This window comes from Equus przewalskii, chromosome 13 (assembly GCF_037783145.1).
Source record: "Equus przewalskii isolate Varuska chromosome 13, EquPr2, whole genome shotgun sequence".
NCBI lineage: Eukaryota > Metazoa > Chordata > Mammalia > Perissodactyla > Equidae > Equus > Equus przewalskii.
In genome coordinates, this window is record NC_091843.1 from 27150899 (window position 1) to 27171026 (window position 20128).

At 51.8% G+C, this 20128-nt stretch overlaps 1 protein-coding gene across 1 annotated transcript in view; it reads right to left on the reverse strand.

Moving 5' to 3' along the window:
• Positions 1–567: 567 nt before the first annotated feature.
• The window catches only part of PPARGC1B (PPARG coactivator 1 beta), a 110967-nt gene continuing 91406 nt past the window's right edge, over positions 568–20128 (reverse strand). Inside the window, 6 exon segments of the mRNA XM_070570491.1 lie at positions 568–8099; positions 8996–9150; positions 12495–12616; positions 14722–14797; positions 17919–18708; positions 19874–19938. Of these exon segments, the coding sequence (XP_070426592.1) occupies positions 7999–8099; positions 8996–9150; positions 12495–12616; positions 14722–14797; positions 17919–18708; positions 19874–19938 (1309 nt within the window). The 3' untranslated portion in view covers positions 568–7998.

Sequence of the window (20128 nt, forward strand, 5' to 3'; positions counted from 1 at the left end):
TCCAAGAGTGCTTTGAAACTGAGGAAATTACACACACACCCCCAAGCCTGAGTGTTGGAAGGCGCCACTTCTTCACTGCTCTCGTCGGAGAAGTGAGCAAAATGTCTCGATTCACCCAAACACGGTGCACAGTTCCAACCTGTTCTCCACATCCTCTGACCAGAAACCGTTTTGTAGTTGTCAACTGGTGAGTTTTTGCCTGAAACCATGTCAAAGTATCTCTTTGAGCACATGTATTTAGCGTTGAGTGTGCTTGTGTGAAACAGCTGGTACCCCAAGACAAGGGAGACCCTGTTGGGAAAGGGTCTCCCTTTATAAAGTCGTGGCAAAGCCGGTACAGGGACATCGGTTACGGGAGAGAAGTCTGAATGGCCCCTTAGGATCCATGAAAAGTGCTGTGAGGGAGGAAAAAGGAAGGAGAGTCTCGGGGTTGGGGGGGTGGGCAGCATCCCTTGATCGGGGTTTTCTCTGAGAAGGTGACACTGAAACCAGAATCCTTCCCCATGTCATGGCCAGAGTGTCCCTCAACGAACACGCAGGACTAATAAAGACACACCTGGGCAGGGCTGTGGGTGGTATTTTCTTTAATCTCCATAGTGTATTTGTTAAGTTTATTTATAAGCAGATCACTTCACTATTTACAGTACATGAGCATAGAGATTCTACAGTTTTTGTGATGTAAACAGTAACTCCACAGCAGGAGTTTGAGAAAAGAAGCCAGTTCTGGAGTATTTACAGACGTTAAAATAGAACTTTATACTCACGGAATAATAATACATAGAGCAATTTGGTTAAATTATCTATGAAACTATAGAATCTGACAATGTACAAATACAGGAAAACATTTTCTCATTTAGAAGGTAAGACAGATAAATCACACCAGAAATAAAATAGGGGGGGATGACGACCACAATAATTAAAAGCAAGGAAGGTTTCTTCCTTGCCTCTTACAGATAAAGTATTTATATAAATAAGGACACAACCCAACAAAATGGAAAAAATATATAAAAATCCTCTACCAATTAAAAAAAATAGCAAAACTAAAAACTCGATTCTCAATCAGTAGCAGTGTCCTTTAAAAAATTAAAATTTAGCTTTCTATTATAAATAACAAAGCAGATGTGTCCCTCTGTGTAGGTGAAATTCTTGCACCTTTCTCAAGAAATGCATCAATGTAATTCCACACATACACACAAACAGGCGTGCACACGCAGACACACACACACACGCACACACACACACACACACACACACACAGCCTTGCGCTCATGCACCCCAGGCTGTAGTTACCTTGTTGAGCTTCCTAATAAATAATGCCCCCTATGGTAGTACCCCTGGGGATGCCCAAACTCACAAGTTTAGCCATTCCCTGGTTTGACCCTGTCACAGAGCCAGGGAAAGCCCTGACTCCCTATTGCTCAGAATTCTCTAGGCTGCATGGTCACACCAAGAGAAAAGGATTTGAGTCCAAGATCTGGAACCGCTGGAAGGGACCATAGGGACCACCTTGCCCAGTCGATTAAGGCTAGCTACAGACACTGTCTCTTTAGAAACCTGGGGTTGGGGAGAGGGATCTTGTGTTGGTTTCAACATTAGCAGCTGCCTCTGATAGAGGCAGATGCTCAAAGCCGATGCTAATACCTTGGCACAAGGAGGTGAAGGGGTGGGTACAAATTCCAGAGCAGAATGCACCAAGCCAGACTTCCGGGTGGTCATCTCCCCCAGAAACCGTCTGGAAACCCAAGTGGTCCACTTCTCTGTTCCACTGACCACACGCCCCTTGAGATTTCCAACCTGTTTCTCTTGGAATCAGAACATCCATCAAGAAACAAAGTTGGGAAGAGTTTATGACTTTTTATTCCTAACACAAAAACACTTGACAAGATTTTTAAATACAAAATACTAAAACAAACACAAACTAACAACAAAAGAATAACCTGTTTGGCTATTTGGTGGACCATATCAAAGGCCATGGCCAGCCCCCGCACAGAATCCTCACACCCACCCTCTTGGCTTGTCCCGAGGGTACAGTGCAGGCCACCTAGCAGAGGTTCACTTAACAAGGACAGCAGCTGGGCTGCCAGTATTGCAGTTACAGTAAACCCCTCCCGGGCACCCGGACACAGGGTCCACTCCTGTCTCCTCTGCCCACAGGACAGCTAGTGCACTTGCATCTGCGTGAGCATCTACTAAGTGGCTGCTTCTGGAGTCTTCTGTCTGGTGTGACACTGGGCTCTAAACATATGGACAGTTTGCTCATGACATTACATTTTCTTCCCAAAGTTGGTGTTGGACAGCAAGGTGGCAGAAAGGATTCATTTGCCTTCCATCTGGGTAGCTGGTGGATACAGTCTTTGGCCACTAGATGGCGACTAGACATTGATAAGGCAAAGTGCTGAGGTGGAGGCTGACCAACCGGTCCCTTTCCAAGTCACCCGGGAGCAAGGCTGGCAGAGTGGAAGAGGAGGCTTTATCAGGCTTCCCTGGAGGATCCTTCGACGGAAGATACAGCACAGAGCAGTTTCTAGCTATAGAAACAGCTCTTTGGGAGGGGGTGCACGGCCCAGACACTGACCGTCAGCAAAACCATTTTTTCTAAGCCCCCAGTTCGGGCAGTTGGATTTCTGTGCTGCTTCTGCACGTGCAAGGCATTCGGATGCAACGGAATATGGGAGAATCTGTCCCCCCCTCAATCTCGAAGCCTCAGTCCCCGCTGCTATACCATTAAAGAAACAGAAAACAAAAGCTGCCCTAAACACATTCAGTGGGATCAGTGCCTCCTGTTGTCCCATATGTTTTACAATCATTTGAAAGAAATGTGCGAAAAGTGCCCTAAGTTAAGCTGTTTTGAAAACACAAGTGTATTGCTAGTATTGTCTGAGAGCAAGAGAGAAACAGCCAAGTGGTCACAACATTCGGATTAAAAGCTGTTCGGTGGGGACGCTGACAAGGCTAATGTGAGATTCGACATCGCCACCTAGCCGCGCTGGGGGTTAACTTCTCACCGTCCCCACCAGAAACTATGGCTTAGATCTGCCCTGGGGAGTGGGCCTCCTGGAATAAGGTAACTCAGCCAGGACTGTGTGCGTTTGAGTCTGTTGCTGCTTGGTGACCTTGCCGAGCGAGCAGTCTCCCCCTGAACACGAGCTCAGCTCAGCCAGAGAAGGGAATTGGTTTCGCCGGTTGGTGATGGATGCCCGATGCTCCAGCATGGGAATCTGAGCCCGTCAGAGGTGAAAGGGCCTTAGTGCTCATCCCATCCAATATTCTCATTTTGCTAGATGAGGAAACAAGGGCCCAAGATGACATGGCAAGTAAGAAACACTGGGTTTCTCACTCCGAGATGGCTTACAGTTAAATGACTTGCTCCACAAACACATTTCAATCAATCAGTCGGGCTGTTTTAATTTTTTTTGTTTGGTTTTGTTTTTTTTTTTTTTTTACAAAAGTAGGTACCAAGATTGAAACTCACCATTTCCTGTTTCTAGGGCCTCCAACAAAGAGGCCAGCAAAGGGCCACCTAGGATTGGTTCTCCTGCTGCTAGTATCTAGGAAGGCCTCTCAGCTCTCTCCTCCCTCGCACCAGCCCCCCTGCTGACCCTGTGTCCCAGTCCCTAGGAGAGGACCTCACACAGCCAAAGGAGACCTACGTTTGCCAGCATAGAGACATGGAGCCAGGCTGCAGTGTTGTGGTTTTCTCAAAGTGCTTTTATTGGTTCAATGCAAAGTTAGCTTCTGGCTACCTCCTGGACATCCTGCAGCTGGCTCCCAGGGGCTCCCCTGACCCCGTGCCTGTTTTGGGTCAAGGGCATCCCTGTGCAAGTGGGTTCCCAGCTCCCAAGCTCTCCCTCCATTCACCCTGTACCTCTGGACTCGGCAAGTAGCCCTGGAGCCCACTCGTGTGTGCAAATGCCTCAGGGACTTGGGGGCCAGCTTACACATGTTGCACAGAAGTACTAATGGGTCTCCTTCTGCCCCAGTGGGAAGGGTGAGCGGGTCCCCTTTCTTTGGCCAATCAAACTATTAGGTTCACTTTATCTGCTACTGTCCATCCAATGTCTTTCCTTGGTCATATCACAAATCCTCTGGGGCTGATTCTGCTTCACCGTTGGGATGACCCAGCTCTCAAGCTGCAGGCTCAGCTGTGACTTCAACTGAACCCGAGGCCTGGGATGGGGTTCCCACCTGTTCACGCAGAAGGATCACACGTCAGTGCCTCCTGCCCCCTCCACTCACCACCTGCCCAGTGGCCTCGGCATGCGTGTTGCACACGCCTAGAAGAAATCTCTCTCAGAACATCAACAAGCATAGGCTTTAGGCAATGAAAGACTTCCTGTTGCATCTCTTCCCACATCAGGACTCGGGTACTGAGTCTTCGAAGCTCAGAGCATTCCTTCTTCCCTCTTCCCAGCCCCAAAGCCCCCCGGAGCCCTGCCTCTCTGCTGAGCACATTCCACACGCAATGCTGTGAGATCTCATGGCAGATGCAGACACCTGACTGGTGCTTTTTGACTCCAAGCAGTTCTCAGGTTGGGGGGGCAAGCTGTGATGGGGTAAGCAGGACTGGGGGTGGGGCTTAGCTGCACTCCATCCACTCATATCCTTTACCTCTTTGATGCATTTTCCTTCGGTAACCAGAGCCCCCGAGAATGAGGATTCTGATTCAGTCTTGTAGACTGAGGAAGGAGATGGAAGAATTCCACTTAGCGGTTGGATCAGACATTTTGGGAGACACCAGCACGGCACAGAGACAGACAGTACAACCTGCCCTGTGTGGGCGGCTATCGACACAGTCTACAGTAAGCTTTTATGGCAGTCACATGTAAACATCATCGAGAGCAAACACTAGGACAGAGCTACAACGAGATGGTTGCCAATGGCAGCTGCTCCCTCTGGGTTACTCCTTAATTTGGTGGGAAAGAGACCAAGGTTGACTAGTTTTCCTGGAGAGACCTTGGAGTCTCCTTGATAAATAATACACAGCACCGAATGAGTCTTCCGGATTGAGGTTGTCTGCAGGGTCAGCCAGTTTTAGAACCTGTAGCCTTTTACATACTGGATGGTAAGCAGAAACTGCTCGATGCTCTTGGAAGGCATCCTCTCCCATCACCGGCCCCCAGCTCTGACCTTATGTCCCAACGCCACACTCAGATCTCTGCTCTGCTCAAGGGCCAATGTCTAAGAAATAGGTGCCCTGCACTAATCTGAAGTGAAAGGGCAGCTTCAGCTGACCCAGAAGAGGGGAGGGAGAAACTTGTCCTTCCCTAAAAATCTGCATTTCTTTACCCTAAAGTACCACCTGCCCACGGGAGAGCCTCTGGCCTAGTGCAATGGAGGAAGAAGCCCAGAGGAGGGGCTTAGAGGGGACCGAGTCCAACTCTGAATCCAGAGAGTGCTTTCCCACCGGCTTCCGCGCAGTGAACTCAGGTTACTCCTCGGTGCAAACGAGGCCTTAGGGGAGGCAGCAGATGGATTTAAATTCGATTTGATTCCATTGTATTCCATAACCACGTACTGTGTGCCTACTGTGTGCTAGGCAGTGAACAGCTATAAAAGGAATTTAGAATGTTCAGGTCTGTGCTGTGGAAAGTCCCTTTTTTGGTGTCCATCCTCATAAACCCTGCCTTTCCCAAACACGTTCATGTCCACTATTCCCCTCCCCACCCCCACCCCAGGTCCCAAATGGGACTGTGTGTCACAGTAGTATTGGGAGTCCTGTGCCAGGGAATGGCTTTAGGGGACTTTTTTCTCATAGATCAGGGTATGACAGACGGGGATGGGCCAGCATGAAACCCAGCCACCATATGTTTCTGTGTGATGGAAACCTTTCAAAGATAGGCCAGGATGTCGAATAGGTTAAACTCTGATCAATTAGTAATGGCTGCCCAGACCACTGGGTTGAGGATTCCAATAGCATGACTGAGCTCAAAGAACATGAGTGCTGTGGTCAATTAGTTATGCCTGCCACTGGCCAAGGATGTAGGAGTAGTGGTGCACATGCCATGAATCTGCCATCTTGAGCTAGACCATGCCTTCATAGAAACTAAGACTGTTAGAGCTGGCAGGGACTTTGCAGATCAACTTGCCTCATTCTCTCCCTCAGTCCATTTCACAGAAAAGAAAATTGGGACCCAGAGAAGTCAATGACTTGACACACAGGTGCTCAAATTCTCTATTCCTGCTAAAGCCTGTCTCCTCCACCCTTCTCCATGGGCTTGAAGTATACTTATCGCCTAGGACAAGTTCATCAGCCCAGTTTACCTACTGAGGTATTTGATTATCTTAAAAAAAAAAAAATCAACTACCAATTCTCAGAGGACTAGGCCTGGCACTAGGAATATATTAAATTAGCTTGTTTAGTTTAATAAGTCAGTTTCAAACGCTTTTAAAGCAGCAGGGCCTTTTTTCTTTTAAATACAAAAACTTCCCAGGGAACCCTGATGTCTGAAAGAGATCAAGTTGGAGGTGCTTGATTTGTCTGAAGCAGAAGCAATGTGCCCACACCCTGCTGGCCACGCCCTCCCTCCTGAACAGCCTCCAAGGCACCCGCAGAACATCCAAGCTGGACGTGGCTTTGCCATCACTCAAGAACACAAACTTTAAAGTGAAGCCTGATTAGAATGTGCTCTAAGTTGAAAAGGAGCTTGGAGATTGTCTTACCCCGCCTCCACCCCTCCCATTCCCTTCTGTGGCCCCCGCCACCAAAACAACTTCTCAGGCGAGGGAAAGGGAAACACAAGCTGAAGGGAGTAGGATGGGTTGGTGGCTGGCCCAGAAAGGATGACTGCTCCCAGATCACCTGCCCATGCCACTCTAGGTGTGTCACTAAAGTTCTGATGGTGTGTCCACAGGTGTAGGCAAACCACAGGACCCCTTGGATCAAGACACGTGCCAGAGCCTGAACTCGCCTAAGGCTGGCGAGTTAGCTGTTGACTTAACTCCCAAAATGAGCCCCTAGGCATCTAGCCTGTTGCCCAATTTAGCTGAATTCACTTCCACCAGCCCCTGAAACTCTGCATCTTTACCCCAGTGACTGCAGGAGCATAAGTCCTGCAGGAAACAGGAGGCCTGGGCTGGGTCGCTGCTCTGCCCTCTCCCTGGCCGTGAGACCGTGGGCAAGTCATTTTGCCTCTCGGGGCACTACCTGCCTCCCCTGGAAAAAATGAAATAATGCAGCTCACATGCCTCCCTTACAAGCCCGTGAGGATCTGAGCACTCATGGCCAGGCACAAACTCTAGCATGAGCTGGGCACCAGATGAGGGCTCTGATTGTAACCAGACCCAAAGCTGCTGGATGAGAGAAGGGCAGGGCTTGGCAGAAGAGGCCCAGAAACCTGTCTCCATGGTTCCTAGTCGTGGCTGCAGGCCGTGCCTCCCCGGGGACCAGCCTGCTGGCCACCCAGCACCTCGGGGGCGTTCTGGCAAAGGGAGCACAGCAGCCCAGTGGCAAACACCTCATGACAGTGCATAGTTAAAAACCAAGGAAGCGATACAATAATCCCAGGCACAGAACGTCTGAGCCATAAATACATTATTTTAAGGATATACTTTTTTTTCTTCAATTAAAAATGAGTTTATAATCCTGATTCTATTCACGAGTAACAATTTCATCATCACACACTACAGACAAGAAATGTCATGGTGAACATGGCTGCATGTCTACGAGGGGAAGTCGGTCGGGAAGGAAGGGGAGATGGGTGACCGACCCAGCACTGGAGGCGCACCCGGGACAACCCGTCAGGAGCGAGGACACTAATGTGGCAGTGGGACGTCAACACCATGGAAACTCACAGACAGAAGCAGCTTTGTTCAATGTAAACATTGATTTTTTTTAAAAGGACAGCAGTTTCAAGTCTCTCTCTCTCTCTCTCTTACGTGTGTTCTCTCACGCGCTCGCTCTCTCGCCTTCTCATATACTTAATTTCTTTGAAAACGTAAACATATTGGAAGGGCCTTGTCTGAGGTATTGAGGTATATCCTCGAAGGTTAAGGCTGTTATCAATGCAGGCTCCGCTGGGCCTCCTTCAGCAAGCTGTCAAAATCCATGGCTTCATACTTGTTTTTCACTGACGCAGGAAGGGCCTCTTCTGAATTGGAATCTGGGCAGGGGGGTGGAGGAGTCAGTGAGCAACTTAGAAAGGCCTGACCATCGGAAAATCAACCACCAGGGTGAGCCCGGTGGAGGAGATGTGGCCCAAGGCTTCAGAGAGCACTGGACAGTGAGCATCGGCTCTGCCACTCTGCTGTGACAGCAACATCTCAGGGCCTTGGCCACCCTGTTTGTAGAATGGGGGGTCTGAATTCGAGCACCCCAGAGCTCCTTTCCAGCTCCGATATCCTATAATACTACTTCCCCACCCAGCGTCTTGCCCATTAGGAAATGTTGCAGAAGTCACGTGAGGGGGCCAACAAACGAGGATGCCTTCATTGTACAGACATGGAACTGGGTCCCATGAGTGGACATGGAGACAGGTGGAGCGATGCCGGGCTTGGAACCCTCCTAAGCCTCCTGTCACTCAGCCCTGTAATAGGGAAGCTGCAATGGACTCTGCCCTACCAATAATTCTTTCCTAAATTGTACTTCTTCGTCCTTGTTCACCAACTTGTCCCCAAATGGCAAGAGCAGAGTGATAATATTGTTTCATTGTGGCCCATTAATGGACAAGGCTGGTGCCTGTCAGGGCCACCATGGAACGCCTCTCCAGGGGGCAGGGCAACCACCAGCCCTGTGAGCACAAGACTGGATCTTCCAAGAGACCATGGGAGGCTTCATCTCTTTGGTACCAGTCCTGGGACGGGACGAGATGGACCAGAGACCACAAGAACAAGATGGTGGCCTCCAGGCAAAGTGGCTGCAAAGTTATGCCAAGCAGCACGTTGGAGCTGGGGCTTGGGAGCTGTGTCCAGAGGGGGCTTTGGTCTGAGTTTCAGTAAAGGAGTCACTGCCCCTCGTGCTTTGGGTCTTCCTGGACTGTGGCAGGGCCCGTGCACTTACCGTAGTCAGTGTGTCTGGGCCAGCAGAACTGCCGCAGCCCTCCGAGGCTCAGCTGGAGCGAGGGCTCGTTGCGCTTCCGCAGGGCAGCGCCGTTCCTCAGCGAGAGCGCAGCGTGCTCAGAACGCCGGTAGGTGATGAAGCCGTACTTCTCGCCCCTGTGGGGAGAGGACAGGGGACCGTGTCACAGGGCCAGCTTGGTTGACACTGTCAGACCACCCATTACTAGGTGAGGAGCAGAAAGCCACAATGATTCGGTAACCATGTTGCCTGGCTCCCAGATAGAGATGACGACAGTCGCCGGGCTGACCTCTGCAACGTAGTAATAATAATAATAATGATGATGATAATAGCAGGTGACTTACTGAATGTGTGCCACCACACTACCTCCACACTCCAGATAGCCCTTTGAATGGATGCTGCTCTTATCTCCACCTCAGGGATGAGGAAATGGGCTCAGCGGAGTTCAGAATTTGCCCAAAGGCAAGTGGCAGAGCAGGGATTCAAACTCAGGCCTCCTGCTCTGAAAGCCGAGGCTCTCCACACTCCCCTGGATCTCCTTCACAATCGCCACTTTCCTGGGTTTGCCATGCCCACGCCCCCATCCCTCTCTCCCGCGTCCTTTACTTCCCTGGCTGCTAACTTGGCCTTCCCACTTCCCTAACATCGCTGGCATTCTATATACATCTCATCCTTTGTAGTGGACATCGGTTACGCCTGCCTGCTCAGCATCCACTCTCCTTCCTCTGACAACATCACCATGAGCTCAGCCAGGCTCAGGGTGCCAGGGTAAGTCACATGATGCTGGCCCTCCCTGGCCTCAGTGATTTGTTCAAGGATATCACCCAAAGTGGAACCCCAACGAATCCATCCCAGGTCTTTGTTGGAACCTTGAGGGAGACTCCTGATTCCCTTGGTAGGAGATAAGCTTAGAGCTGTAGGCAGCTACTTGGTGACCACGAGGGAAGCACGCCTGAGAAGGATGTCAAGGCGAGGGGGGTGTAAGTCACTTCTACCCTCTGACTCTTCAGTTCCATGAACAATGAGAAAGAATCCTGACTGATACATCCATCCATCCATCCACTCTGTAGACTCCTCAAGGGCAGAGACAATGTGGCCTTCTCCTACCACTCAGGACAGGCTTACCAACAATAGGTGCTTAATAAACACTCAACTGGACCACATTTCCTGACACCTCTCTGAACCAGGCCAAAGTGGGAATGCTTCTGCCTCTTTAAATGTGAGACTGGTAGTGTGTCTGAGATATGTGTTTTTTTTGTTGTTGAGGAAGATTAGCCCTGAGCTAACATCTGCTGCCAATACTCCTCTTTTTGCTGAGGAAGACTGGCCCTGAGCTAACATTCATGCCCATCTTCTTCTACTTTATATGTGGGACGCTTACCACAGCATGGCCTGCCAAGAGGTGGCCTGTCCGCACCTGGGATCCGAACTGGCGAACCCCAGGCTGTGGAAGCAGAACGTGCGAACTTAACCACTGCACCACCGGGCTGGCCCCAAGATACGTGTATTTTTTAAATCTTAACCCACTGACCCTTCTCTTTAGAGATTAATTTGTTTGCTTTGTTTCTGCATGTTCTCTTCATTTGATATCCTGCAGGCTGCACAGAACTTAGAACAGTTCCATTTGTGCAAGGACTCTTTTTTAAAAAAAGTATATTGTGGGAAAAACACAGAATGTAAAATTTACCATCTTTACCATTTTTAAGTGTACAGTTCAGAACTTTCTCATCTTGTAAACCTGAAATTCTGTCCCCATTAAAGAGCAACTCCCACCCCCGACTCCAGCCCCTGGCAACCGCCATTCTACTTTCCATTTCTATGAATTTGACTACTTTAAAATACGTCACGTGAGTAGAATCACACAACATGTCTTTGTGTGACTGGCTTATTTCAATTAACATAATGTCCTCAAGGTTCATCTGTGTTGTAGCATGTGACAGGATCCCCTTCCTCTTTAATGTTGAATAATATTCCATCACATGCATATACCATATTTTCTTTATGCATTCATCTGTTGACGGACACTTGGGTTGTTTCGACCTCTTAGCTTTTCCGAATAATGGTGCTTTGAACACGAGTGTGCAAATATCTCTTCTAGATCTTTTTTTTTTTTTTAAGATTTTATTTTTTTTCCTTTTTCTCCCAAAGCCCCCCGGTACATAACTGTGTATTTTTCAGTTGTAGGTCTTTCTAGTTGCAGCATGTGGGATGCCGCCTCAGCATGGTTTGATGAGTGGTGCCACGTCTGCGGCCAGGATTCGAACCGGCGAAATCCTGCGCCGCCAAAGCATGAACTTAACCACTTGGCCACGGGGCCAGCTCCTCTCTTCTAGATCTTGCTTTCAAGCCTTTTGAGTAAATATCCAGGAGTGGAATTGCCATATGATAATTTTATATTGAATTTTTTTTTTTTTTTTTTTTGGTGGAGAAGATTCACCCCAGCTAACATCTGTTGTCAATCTTCCTCTTTCTACGTGAGCCGCCGCCACAGCATGGTCTCTGACAGACGAGTGTTGTAGGTCCACACCCGGGAACTGAACCTGGGCCATCGAAGCAGAGTGTGCCAAACTTTAATCACTAGGCCACTGGGGCTGGCCCTCTATGTTTAATTTTTTGAGGAACCACCATACTGTTTTGTACAGCAGCTGCACCATTTTACATTCTGACCAATAGGGCTTCCAATTTCTCCACATCCTCATCAACAATTCTTATTTTTTGTAGCCACCCTAATAGATGTGAGGTGTGTGACTATTCTTATGCAGAAACTCTTTTCTTGTTGAAGCTTTTGAAAATTATTATTAAATTAGAATTTTAAAACCTTAATAACTTAGTTTGCAAGTATGACGGGAGATACTTCAGAATTATTTCAAAACTGACAGAGTTTTGACATCTCATTGGTGCATTTATCTGCAGCATATTCTTGCAGACGCCCTGACAGATAAAACACTGCTTCCTCAGGTGAGTGAGGAAACACCAGGGCTGCCCAGCAGAAGGAAAAGTCAAGACTGGCTGCTGCAGAGGAACGGAGGGATGTGAGCAGTGTGGGGCTTGCAGCACAGTGAGGTCCCGATGTAAGTGTGCCTTCAAGTCCCAGGGGCTGTCTGCTGCCCTGCACAAGCTCCAGGGTGTGGGCTGTAGATCTGACCCTGCCACTAACTAGCTGCTCACTTAACTTGTCTCACCTCCTCTAGAAAGGGGGAGCAACAGAGAGAATAAGCATGCATATGTCACAAGCGTGCTGGAAAATTTAAGCAAGAGAATGCATGGAAACTGCCTGGCGTTCAGCAAACCATCAGCACGTGTTATTGGGCTGTACGATCATTACTGGTCCTTCTCCTGGGCCTTGCTCTCTAGGACTCCACTGTGGATTTTGTCAAATATGTTCCAAAAATCCCCTCGGGCGTCTTCTGTGTGGCCAGCTCTGGATCAGGACCTCTGCCCCCCCATGCCCCTCCTCTGCGATAGCACTGACTCCACTCACCGCTTGCTTCTCGTCAGCACCTGGCACTCTACAATCTCGCCAAACACTTCAAAGCGCCTCTTCAGCTCACGGGAGCTCATGTCGCTGGAGAGATTTCGAATGTACACCACGCGGCCTTCGCCCTGCTCAGGAAGAGGGACACAGAGGGACGGCATCATTTTTCTGGTTTCCTGGGGTCCCCTTGGTGGCGGGCTCCCATGGAGTCCAAGTGAACAGTCCATGGCTCCTGGCCGAGCAAGTGATAGCAGCTGGGGCTGGAGTCAGAGAGGACAATCACAGTCACTATCCCAGGGGACCTGCCTTGTTGGAGGAGGGGGGCTGCCGAGTGTTGGATGGGGAAGTGGCCCCTAAAGGAAGCAATTGCTTACTTGAAGGAAAAGAGCAGAGGCTGGGCAGAGAAAGGAGAGGGATTCATCACTGTCAACAGAACTGCATACTCAGTAGTTTCTGTATTTGAGTCTGAGTTTTTTTTGGTGATAGGGCAGGTGTTGGGATGGAAAGGCAAGTTACCAAGGAAGGCAAGGGGTGAGCGCCAGGAGCCAGGTTGCTCGCGTCAGAGGAGGCTGGGAGGAAGGCAATGGGACGGAGTGGGCGGTGTAGAGCTACTGGAGGCACCATTATCTTTGGTTTTGCCAGAGGAGTGTGTTGACACTGACCACGAGGTCACCTTCAGGTAAGCTCAGTGCCACGCCCAAGGGCCCCTGGAAACCCAGCAGAGGGAAAGGGTGGGGGAAACAGCGCTGGACCCTCCCCATCTCTCCTCTCCAATCTGCAACTGGATCCAGTTAGAGCCACCGCCATTGGAAGAATCGCTTTGACCTGCTGGAGAAACTCCAGCCGCGTTCCTGGAAACCCGTGCTCCTGTGGGCAAAACCCACAGGCTCTGGTTTGGACAGGCTTTCTCTGGGAACGAGTTAAGTCAGTGATTCTGGAGCCATCTCATTCTCACAGCCCAGATGGCAAAGAAGAAAGCCCAGGCCTCGGGGCCACAGCATTCACAGGAACTGTGCATCCCACACTAGGACCGTCCGGGTTCAGCTCAATACACAAATTCCTTCTGCGACCTTCTCGCAGCTCCCTGAATTCACAGTGCCCTTTCCTGCCTCCGCTCCACTGTTCTCCCCGAATCTTTGCTTGGTTGGCTCCTTTTCACCCCTCGGGGCCCAGGTCTTTGAAGATGCCCCTCCCAGACCACCATGTAAATACATCCTTCCCAACAGTCAAAACACGACTGTTTATTTCAACTGTTTCAGTCGTGACGTGATTAATTTCAGAGCACTTTCCCAATCTGTAATTATACTGTTATTCCTTGTTTATGAGTCTGTTGTCTTTTTCCCCTTTCTGTCCCCACCATGGGAGTGGGGACCTCGTATGTCTGGTTCACGGTTGTTGTCCAGGGCCTGGGACACTGCCAGGCATGTCACAACTCCTGAACGGTCACACATGGATTCCAAGAAGACACTCAGCCACAGCCTGTGGTTTTAGGTACCTGCTTGCCGACAGCTGTGTACCTCTGGGGTATGCATACCTCATGTGTCCCCCCACCCTGAAGCACCCGTCAGGGGGAAAGCAATTAAGTGGAGTCTGGTTTTCCGTACTTTCTTAGTTTCCCTTCCTTCCTTCCTAGTGCATGAAGGGGCTAGCTCCAGCCCCCCACTGCAGCTTCCTGAGGAATCTTCTCTGTGGGGTGCTTTGCAGCAGGATCATCAGGATGGCCTGGGCCTGTGGACTAACTCTGGGGAGGAGCAGGGAGGTGGGTGAGGAGCAAGGGACGGGCTCTCTTGGTCCCTTAGGCCTGGTCAAGCTGGCGGACCCTCAGGAAGCTCAAGGTCCAACTCCCTTTTGTACAGACGAGTAAACCAAGGCTCAGGGAAGCTGGGGGACCTGTCCAAGGTCACACAGAAGGTGGTGGCAGGGTGGTTTGTTGCCTGGTGGTCCTGCTCCCCCCTCCCCCACAGCCTGCCCTCTCAGCCCTGCCGAGCCCCTGATGCGGAAGCCTCAACCACCACCGACTGCAGGCCACACGGCCAGGCCCTCGGCCACACTTTGCACGGTGCCACCTTAGATGCCCTTTGGTGACCCTTGAGCTTTCTTAAATGAGAGAAACATGATTCTCTTCTGCAGGCCACCACCGGCCTCCAAGGACTTGAGGTCTACACAGCCCAGCACTTCCTGACGCCCCTGCTCATCCCCATCGCTCTGGGCTCCCGGGCCCCAGGTCACTTACAATGGCCTTTTCCCGCTGCTTCCTGGCATGCCGGACGCTTGGCGTTCCGTCTGAACACGGCCCTCTGCTCTCACATCTGTCAGTGAACAAGCAAAGCAGAGGCACTCACTCTCGGGAGGGACCAGGCCGGGCGGGGGACGGGGGTGCTCCAGGAGGCAAGGGATGCTCCTTTAGGACTGGTTCACGAGGGCAGGACTAGGAGATCTCCCTCCTGCAGAAGCCCAGCCTGCCGCCTCGGCCTCGACAGCCAGGGCTGTGTGTGGGTCTGAACACTCTGACACACGCCTCCCTGCCAGCTTCTGGGACCAGATCGCTGGGAACCACCGCATTGCTCATCACAACCCTCTGAACCTTGCTCTCTTACACCATTAGGGGTAGAAAGACCCTTTCACTTCATCATCGTATTTGATCTGATGAAAAAAACCAAACCTATGAGGTCTGATGTTGCTCCATTTTCCAGATGAAAACCCTGAGGCTCAGGTTCAATATGGGATTCGCCTAAAGCTAGAAGGTGGGGAAGCCAGAGCTAGAGGGAAGTCTGCTGATCCTAGACCCAGCGCTCTCCAGGGGTTGGTGCCTGGCAAAGAAGCAACCCCTGGCATCGTGGCCCCCACGTCCGGTGTGGCTAACAGGTGAATCCGTCTGGATACGCAAGCCAAGGAGGCTCCCGGGAGCTGCACGCCTGTGCCTTCCTGCCTGTCTGCACACCGCCCTCTCCCTGGAGCGCCAGCGCCGGGCGGCTGCAGTGCAAGGAGCACAGTGTGGGAGGCGTGGGCGAGTCCGGCTCAGCCACGCACCGTCTGCCTCCTTGGGAAGACAGCTCAGAGGACAAGAGTGTGAGACCTTGAGTCCGACAGCCTGCACTGGGATCCTGGCTCTACCACCTCCCTGCTGGGTGACCCTGGGCCAGTTCCTCAAACCCTCTCAGCTTCAGGTCTTCTGTCAAATAGGGAGAATCCATTGTAGCCGCCTCCTCGCCCATTGGTGAGCATCAAATCAGAAAATGCACAGGAGTGCTCAGCCCAGGAACTGCTCAATCACTGCTCGCTATGCTTTCCTCTTGAACCTCTTTGAGCCTCAGCTTCCTCATCTATAAAATGGGGATAAAGAAGCAGACACACCCTCCAAGGGCATCTCTGGAGCTCAAATAGGGTGAGAGAAGGGGATGCGACTTGCGAATATAAGGGCTATACAACCATAGTATCATCATCCATTTGCAACAGAAAGGCTAGTTTCCTGAGCTGAGAGTGACTGGAAGGTACCGTGGGGTTTGAGGTTTATGTCGTTAAACCCACTCAAAACCCCGCCTGTTGCCCGATGTTTGGTAGCAGAAGCACAGGTGAAGAAGTGTGAGTCTGGACAAGGCTGATGCCTAGGGGACGAGGTGCTGAGCCCCACCAGGCAGCTGAGCAGGACCTGAGTTGACCAATTAACTTTCTCCAGGGAGCAGGGAAAGCCAGCCCTGAAGTGGCCCAAAAGCGGGAAGAGGAAAAGGAGAACCTATGGGGGTTTCTAGAGAGGCTCCCAAATATTCGCAGCAAGTGCATGCCCACCCCAACACCCCAGCGCTGGTCAGGAGGGGAAGGAGGCAGGGCACGCGCCTCAACAGGAAGAGAACCTTAGGAGCTTCTGAGCAGACACTGCAGATAAAACTGTCGAAGGGGGACACCGAGCCATCTAGCTCACAGTGACCCCTGGGAACAGAATGGAGCCGAAAAGAGGGCTCGGAGAGGTCTGATGGAAGCCCTGCCTTATACAGAGAAGGAAGGGCTTTTAGAGAAGTCACTGGGGAACTCATTTTGAGTCACAGACAGTTCAGGGCTTCTTAACATTAGGTTCTGGGGTATCCACAAACCCCCTAAAAGTGAACATTCAGTTAGATGTATTTGCACGTTTTTTTCTTTTTTTAAGATTTTATTTTTCCTTTTTCTTCCCAAAGCCTCCTGGTACATAGTTGTGTATTTTTAGTTGTGGGTCCTTCTAGTTGTGGCATGTGGGATGCTGCCTCAGCATGGCTTGATGAGCAGTGCCATGTCCGCACCCAGGATTCGAACTGGTGAAACCCTGGGCCGCCAAAGCAGAGCACGCGAACTTAACCACTCGGCCATGGGGCCGGCCCCTCTTTGCACATTTTAATGGGGACAGGAGCTTTTGCTCTAATCAGGTTTCCAAACAGGTAGGAGCTGTTAGTGTAAATATAAAGCTGAAGTTTCCTTGGAAAAGCTACCTTTCTATTGCCTGAATTCTGGTTCTCAGAGTATGGCACTCCAGCGACAGCATCATCAAATGGGAACTTGTTAGAAATGCAAATTCTCCACCAGCACCCCTAGACCTAAAGAATCAGATCCTCAGCAGGTGGGGCCCAGCCATTGGCTGGTAACAGGCCATCCAGGTGGCTGTAGCACTGTGCTAGGCCCAGGAGCACCATCTAGTGGTCACTTGGGTGCATCGCAGGCATAAGATTTGGGACCTGCACCAACCCCCTCATCAGGACTCTCCTAGCAAGAGGCAGGTGCTGCTGTGATCAGGCAGAGAAGCAACCTGTCTCCACCAAAACAAGCCAAACCTCCATCCTTTCTGCTCCCGCTCCCCGAGGACTTTTGGACTAGCTCCTTCTTGCAGTCTGGCTCAGTGAGCCAAGATGGTCTGAGCAAACAGGCTCACGACACATCATCCCTGTGGAAAGGAGATTCCAGGGGATGGCTGGCTGCTGGAGGTCACTCAGCAGGATCGAGAAATGGGAAGAAACCTTATCATTGCTTTAATCCAGGCATTTTCCAGAGCCCAGATTAGAATCATGTTAATCTTTCTTTTACATGTAAATGTCACATAGGTTATTAACTGTATGAGTATATATACGTTTACACAAAAACCTACCCATTTTACAAATAGAAAAGCAGAAAACAGATGAATAAGGGGCACGTTCATTTAGACCTAAGGCCACCAATGACCAGGAAGTGGGTTTTCTCCCTCCCCTGAGGCCAGGAGATTGGGCCACTCCTAACATCACACAGCAAGCTTCACTTGCCTCCAGGACTTGCCCATAACCCCTGAGGAGACCACCTCCAGAGCCTCTGATCAGGACACAGGCACACAGGGTGACACGGCCCCAGGTTCAGAGCTCCTCTCTCCCCGGATACCCTGGCAACGGGGGTCCTCAGTTGCCCACCGTCCCTCTGGAGGCCACCCATCTGTACCTGAAGGTCCTTCGGGTGGCGGGTGAGCGGGAGCAGCAGGATGAGGAGCCGGAGCTGGAGCGGCTGCGGGAACAGAGCTGCCGACTGGCCTTGCCCGGCGGGCTCTGATAGGGGCAGTGGTCAGAGCAAGGGGGGCTGACCCCTGAGTCCTCATCTTCATCGTCCTCCTCCTCCTCTTCCAGGAGGAAGCTGCTCTCGCCACTGCTGCTGCTGCTGTCCTCAAAGACAGTGTCGTATTCGGGGCTCTTGCAGGAGGCCAGGTCTTCGTCCTCCAGGGCAGTCTCCAGGAGCCCAAAGTGCTTGGTGAGGCTGGCGCGGATCTCGTGGTCTCTCAAGAGCATGCTGTCCTTCGGGGAGGAGCCGGCATCATGGCTTCTGTCTTCCTCCCTGCCGGAGGCCTGAGCCTCAGCCTGTGGGGCACCTCGCGGGGGCCAGTCCTCAAGGTGCACCCCAGACGGCTCCCAGGACCTCAGCACCTTCCTCTGCAGGGCGCCCTCTGGCTTGAGCACCTGGCAGTAGTCGTGGTCTCCAAAGGAACAGGAGAAGGGGCGCTTCTGACCAGCCTGGGAGGCTGGCTGGGCTGTGGCATGCCGCAGGTGCGACAAGAGCTCACTCCGCTCGGGGCGCTTCTTTGGCAGCTTGTGGGCAGGCCCTGTGGTGGCCCCAAGCTGGAGGCCCTTGGGGCAGGGGAGGCTGGGAGCCATGTCCTTGCCTGGGCTGTGCTTGATGTCCGGTTTGAAGGGGTCCTCCTCTGTGGGCTTGTACGGAGGCGTGGTGGGCGGGGTGAGTCCTACCCAAGCAAGAGGAGAAATGCAAGGTGAAGACAGATCACTTCCCCAAGGGACACCGAGACCCTAGTTTGGGATGGCAAAGAAGTGGCATACATGCCCCTGCTCCCCCAACCCAGTGGATGGCAGGCATCACTAATCAATCACAGCGCTGCTGGCTGAGCCTGGATGTGGCCTGGGACTCCTTCTCACACAGCCCATCCTCAATTCTTCGGAGCTGGCATGTGATGAAATCCACTTACCATCCCTTCTGTAGCCTGGCAATTAGCCGAAGCCTCCAGGTCATCCGAGATAGCTTTTCCGGTTCCACATCTAGTCACTCAACAAGCCCTCCCAACTGTCTCAGATGTCTCCCAGAGTGGAGAGGGGGCAGGCACCATGGCTAAAACCTCCCACCTGGATGTGACCACCATAATGCCCTTTATACTCCTGCACCTGACCTTGGCCTCCATCCTCCCTCATGCACCCGAGGGAACTCGCGAAATGCCCGAGCCCTCTCCCTCCCTGGGGTTCCTGAGTCTACAAGATCCAGACCAAAGCCCTCAGCCTGGCATTCTTCTCGGCCTTTCCTGATTGCTCTTTCCTGAGCTCCCAGTTCTTCCACCTCCCTGCACCAGGTGACAGTCTCCTCAGATGCACCTGTACCTTTGCTCCTCCATGCATTTGCTCCTGCCGATTCTGCTGCCAGGGACGCCCTGCCCTTCCCCATCTCTCCAGCTTCTACTCACCCTGCAAGTGGCCCTGCCTTGGGTGCCCTGCGAACCTTCCCAGGCCACACTCCCACCCTGCCTGCCCCTTCCTCAGTGCTCCGGAGCTCTTGCACATTCTCTGGAACTAGCACATAACGAACAGTACTTGCCATGGTATGAGTCTGCCGCCCACAGGGGACTGCGGACTCCTTTGGGGGAAGATGTGTGTCTCTTTCTCTTCCCATCAGCTCATGTGCTGGTTGCTGGCAGCCGAATGGCTGAGCCCAGGCCCTGACCCTCCTCCTTATAACGCCCTCATTATGCATCTCAAGACCCGGTGCAGCCTGGGCAGTGGCAGCAGGGAGGGCTCCATGGGGTACCCCCTCACTGGCCAGGGGCTGCTCAGTGTGGGGGACCTGTTGCTGGGGCTCTTGCCAGCTCTGCCGAGGGCACCCCACCAGCTGAGTGCCCGGCTCACCTGCTGTGCCACAGAGCTCCACCGTCAGGTTCTGCTCAAAACTCTTCTTGTCGAAAGGAGGGTCACTGGTGGGGGCAGGGAGGACAGAAAGACAAGAGGCCCATCAGCAGCAGGCCCCACCTCCCAGAGAACACAAGGAGGGCAAGGGGACACAGTGACAGACCCTGGTCCTGCTGCTCACAAAGTGAGGCCTGGGAACAACTTGCTGGGAACCCCAACCCTGGCTGTCAGAGGAATTCAAAGCTGCATAGCTCT